General features: G+C 43.5%; 1 protein-coding gene across 1 annotated transcript; it reads left to right on the top strand.

Moving 5' to 3' along the window:
- The first annotated feature begins 380 nt into the window (after nucleotides 1–380).
- Nucleotides 381–4,712, top strand: LOC109475501 (N(G),N(G)-dimethylarginine dimethylaminohydrolase 1-like). Its single transcript, XM_019776137.1, has 5 exons — nucleotides 381–671; nucleotides 1,894–1,993; nucleotides 2,514–2,713; nucleotides 3,327–3,455; nucleotides 4,574–4,712. Exons 1-5 carry the CDS (start codon nucleotides 381–383, stop codon nucleotides 4,673–4,675), a joined length of 822 nt encoding a protein of 273 aa, XP_019631696.1. The 3' UTR covers nucleotides 4,676–4,712.
- Nucleotides 4,713–5,076: the final 364 nt, after the last annotated feature.

Here is a 5,076-nt window from a genome sequence, read left to right as displayed (position 1 = left end):
ACGGAACTGCAGCCGGCTAACTCTGGAACGTGGTTGCGTAATGCCGCGCATTTATACACGAACAGGGAAATCTTCACAATCCAACTCATACGGTGTAAAAGCCGATACCTCTCTATGCCACACAGCGCAGTTCATTCATGGCTACCTTTTACATAAGTCGCTCTAGCCAGGATGCAATAGGTTTGTCTGCACTACTTTCTATACCCGCGTCATAGACCCCCGGGGGTACTGTGTTCTGCGGCCCCAAAAACATCCATCGTCTTTATCAAACTAGTTTTACAACTTTAGAGTCTTCAGTAAACACTAGCTCTTTATATTAGAAACGCTTACAGCCAAAAAGCTAGAGGACACATACAGTAGCACCCGGTAAAGTGAGCGAAATGGCGAACTTCTGGAATTTTCCTGAGTTCAAGCGGGCAGTGGTCCGGGAGGTGTCGGACGACGTAAACAACGCTGTTCGAATCCCGCAGTCTACGAAGACCGTGAATATCGAGAAGTGCCGGGCGGAGTGGGGGCTGTACGTCCAGGCCCTCCGAGACTTGGGTCTGGACGTTACGGTGATTCCGCAAGACCCAAAACTTCCCGACTGCCAGTTTGTAGAAGACCCCTGCATCGTGATCGGAGACACAGCACTCATCACCAGGCCTGCATGTGGACCGAGGCAGGGGGAGGTGAGTTAGAGAGTTAAAGTCATCTTTATTAAGTTTTCTTTCTTTATTTCTTTATTTTAGGCATAACTCGCCCATATACAACATACATATAAAATACACACACAATTACATCAGTAAAAGAATAATATGACTATATGTACAGACGGGCCCAGTTATTGCGAAAGAGTCTCAGAATATCACTTCAGATTTAAGAACAGATTGGATAATGTTGTTTCATGACTTATAAAGACGGGATATAAATGAGTAACATTGTTTACGCCATGTAGCATCAAATGTGTCAATCCTATTGTATACAAACATTTCACTTGCACTACAAAATCTGGGTAGTGACATTATGATGCGAAGACAGTTGTTTTATCAAACATACAAGACGTCAGTCCCTTTTTATGAGTTAAGAAACTCACGGGACATGGGGGTAGGCCCCTTGCAAGGCCCATACAGGTGCCAGCCCTACGAGCCTCCGGGCCTGTCAAATGTCATTCGTGACGTCCCTTTAATAGGTGAAGGCCTTCATTGTACAATTTTTACATTTTCTTCTTGTCCGTTGTAATGGATTTTAGCATCCTGTGACATAGATATCGTTTTTTTTCAATATATATATATATATTTTTCAATTTACGGCATATAATTGCTTATTTTGCAGCCACTGTACGATTTACAGTATAGTTGAAAACTTTTTTTTTTTGGAAACGGCAGAAAATTGCGAATGCGAGCGCGGATGCCATCCATATAATCAAATCAACATGGTCTAATGAGTAATTACAATATCTGCACCTAGTGCTTTGAGGAAATTAGAATCGGAAAATAGGGCAACACAGACACCATGGTGTGTAGGCGCCAAACGCTGCCATTTTGGCGTCTCCATTAATGTATCTTGCCCTACTTGCTCACCGACCATTAATTCAGGACAACACAGAAAGTAAGTTTTCCACTCATTTCTTTACATAGTAAGGCCATGTTGATTTTGATTATATGAATGACATCCTCTGGGAACACCAAAACTAATGCGAGCGTGCTTCACTTTTAAACACTAAAGTAGGTGGTTTTTGACAGTTTTTCTATGTTGACCATATTTGTCTCTGCACACCTGTTTGACCCCTTTCTGTCAATCAAAAATTTTTCGCTCCAGTTTCAGATAATTGCGCAATTATTGACTCCTGATGCCTCGAGCTCCTTGCTGTAATGCGGAGAAATACATGTATCCCTGCTTTATATTCTTCAGACCACGGTCCTGGAAGAAACCATGAGGAATCTGGGACTGAAGGTTCGGGTTGTAGAAAGTGACACAGCGACTCTGGAAGGCGGCGACGTCATTTTTACAGGTCAGTACAGAAATATCGATGATCAAGCACGAAAATGTTGCTGGTGTGGATATGAGGGAATTTTTCAGGACTTTTGAAGTCCAACATATTGACATCAATGGTCATGAATATGATCACCCTTTTTGCATCCGGGGAAGGAAACATCCTTCCGCGGAAGGGCTTTGTGAGAGATTCAGATTTTTATGTTTCTCGCGTTTGGGAGAACGAATTCTTTTAGGACTCGGTATATGTTTTGTTATTGGGCTGCAAATGATGCATGTTCTTTTGTTTTCATTGTATATGTGTTTTCGAGCGTAAAAGGTGCATTTTGGTGGCCTCAGAACACCCCTTTCAGCGTGAAAGTGGTCACGACCGTTGACCTTTGGCATGTGTCAGGTATGGGTTGCTTAGAGGGTATTTTTCGCTAAATCTAACACATAAAATTCAACACCATCAACTATACATAACAAACAACGTATACAATATCCATTAAAAAGCCCGGAGGTATAAAATCTCTGATTTTACTTGTTTTGTTTTGTAGGAAAGGAGATCTTCTGCGGTGATTCGGTGCAGAGTAATGAGGAGGGCTTCGCCATTTTGGAGGAGACATTTGGAGATGACTACCCCTGCCACTCCATATTTGTGGAGTATCCCGAGATCCATCTGAAGGGTTATGCGGCCTTAGCTGCACCGGGAGTAATCGCCATGTGTGACAACATATGGGGACGCCCTGGGTGGGAGGTTAGTACTGCACACATTTGGACTAATGCTTAGGATAATAGATACACTGCGCACTGATTGGCTCAGCAAGAATGACGTCATATCTCCTACCATATAAGTACAATGCCGAACCACCCATCCAAACAGATTTTTCGGTGGCTGCAAAACTTGGCCAGGCAGTATCCGTTTGTCGGAGCCCTATAAAAACGGCTAAAAACACACCAAAAAGAAGCCGATGCCTGAACCTCCATGAGTCTAAAAGTACCTTCAGTAAGTGTTGACGTCACACTTCAGAGAAGCCATGTGCACGTGACAAGCTTCACTGGGTCAGTCTACTGAGGAAGACCAGAGTGACTGGTCGAAAGCTCCAGGTGAGAAGTTTTCACGCGGGCAACCACGGCGCCTCCGTCAGGCCCCGACAGGCGTTAGGAATTATCTAAAGCGTTAGAAAATTTGCCTAATTTCCTGAAAATCGTAGATAAAGAAGCTTTGCCCAATATCTTTAAAGTTTACACGTCTTGATTTTCGTCTGACAAATATGACGGAATGGGCAAAAATTGGTGAGAACTTTTGTGTTGGAACAGGAATTTTAAGTTTAAACGACCTTTAATATAAATCACCTTGTATGTCACAGGACATCTGTGACGTCTCCAACTACACCTACAAAGTGATGTGGATACCTGACGCCTTTGGGAGCAACTGCATTTATATCAACGGCAGCATCATACATGTCCCAGAAGAGCAAATGCCTGAGACTTTTGCGGTATGATTTCTCAACATTTTTGTGTAAAAGTATATAATGATATATGACCTGATTCAGATATATAAGCACGTAATTCTGTCATGTACGGTCGTGTGGTGAAGCGGCAGCTAGAATCAAGAGGTTCGAATCCTACCCTGCCACCGATCTTGTGCCCCTGGGAAATATAACTGACAGATTGATATATTTGAGGCCCTCCAGGCATAGCCTGGATGCCAGACCCAAAGCACACTGGACACAAAATAACAGCACAGCAGGAAGCAATGTTACACCTCTGCTATGATTGGTTAAAAACTCCCAGCTGTATCTTTGAATCTTTAACCAGTGGCCACCAGCAGATGAGATTAAACTGTAGATAAGGTTATTTTGTCCTGGTGTGTCAGAGGACTGTTACCTAAACAAACAGCAAAGCCTGGGCTGTACACTACTTCTACTATTAGACTAAGTTCTGCTGTTATTTTGGAAAAAAAACTCCAAAAACATTTAGAAAATTGACTGGTTAATGATTAACTGTTGAGCCCAAGATTGTCTCTTGCTGACCAATGGTGATACCATGTAACAGGCCACCTACCTGTTGTGTGAGGGGTCATCAATCACAGCTTCTCCTCCCTATGCTCGAGAGCCTTTCCTAAGAGACCCTACCAGACCCTTGCACACTGAGATATTTTGTGTCCGGTGTGCTTTGGGTCTGGCATCCAGGCTACTCCAGGCATTGAAACCCGAATCGACCGAAGCAGGATTCATGTGACCCCGTCTGAACGCTCCAAGTCACATTGAAACCGAAACGATCCCCAAACCACCACCGGATGTAGTTTCAAGCCGGCTTTATTTAATCTCCAAGCAGATCCCTGTCGGTGGCAAGGCAATATCCATTGGCCAGAGGAGTGTCCATTAGCCACCACGGTAGCCGAGCAAACTCCTCTGGATACTGTCTGGATCCCATCGAAAGGGGTCTGCTTAATCGCGATTTCGCAAGCTCAGTCGGCCTAAAAATAGCTGTGGAAAAGAAAAAAAACGTGAATCGAGATCTGATCTCGGATTGATCTGATCTGTACCGCGAAAACTAGTGAATATTTTACTGTGTCTCGACATAAGCACTAATCCACATTATTTTCCTGCAGTTGTTCCAGAAAGAAATGGCGGACTACAACCTCATCCCAATGTCATCTGCAGAGGTCAGCAAAGTTGATGCGGCTTTAACGTGCCAGTGTCTGCTGTTCTGAACAGCTGGAACACCTTCTATTTCATCCTATCTTTAAGCAGACCTTAAAGCATGCGTAAAGCTGCACGCAAGTTAGGAGAAACATAACCTTTACTCATGTTTTAAGGGATCCGTAAAGAAGAGTTGTGTGCTGTGATCATTCTATATGTCCATAAAGACATATGGACACACACACACACACATACAGCTTTGGTTTTCAATAAATCATTGTTTTCAAAACAAGTGGCTCGCTTTTTTAATTTTCCCTGTCTGGGCTTGAAGACGCATATCTTTTAAGGGGGCACACCCCAGTTTATTTGGGGCATCTATTCGAAGCTGCACACCCTCAAATCTAGCGACCGTCTCTGGCGTGGAGTAATTCGGAAGGAGAATAACTGTATATGGGACGAAAGGATATCTCTT

This window comes from Branchiostoma belcheri, unplaced genomic scaffold (assembly GCF_001625305.1).
Source record: "Branchiostoma belcheri isolate BF01 breed outbred unplaced genomic scaffold, Haploidv18h27 scaffold103, whole genome shotgun sequence".
NCBI lineage: Eukaryota > Metazoa > Chordata > Leptocardii > Amphioxiformes > Branchiostomatidae > Branchiostoma > Branchiostoma belcheri.
This window is presented reverse-complemented; position numbering and strand designations above follow the sequence as displayed.

Coding starts and splice junctions, on each gene's coding strand:
- LOC109475501 (XM_019776137.1), top strand. CDS start 381: ATGGCGAACTTCTGGAATTTTCCTGAGTTCAAGCGGGCAGTGGTCCGG. Junction 672..1,893: donor GTGGACCGAGGCAGGGGGAG/GTGAGTTAGAGA, acceptor TATATTCTTCAG/ACCACGGTCCTGGAAGAAAC. Junction 3,456..4,573: donor AAATGCCTGAGACTTTTGCG/GTATGATTTCTC, acceptor ATTTTCCTGCAG/TTGTTCCAGAAAGAAATGGC.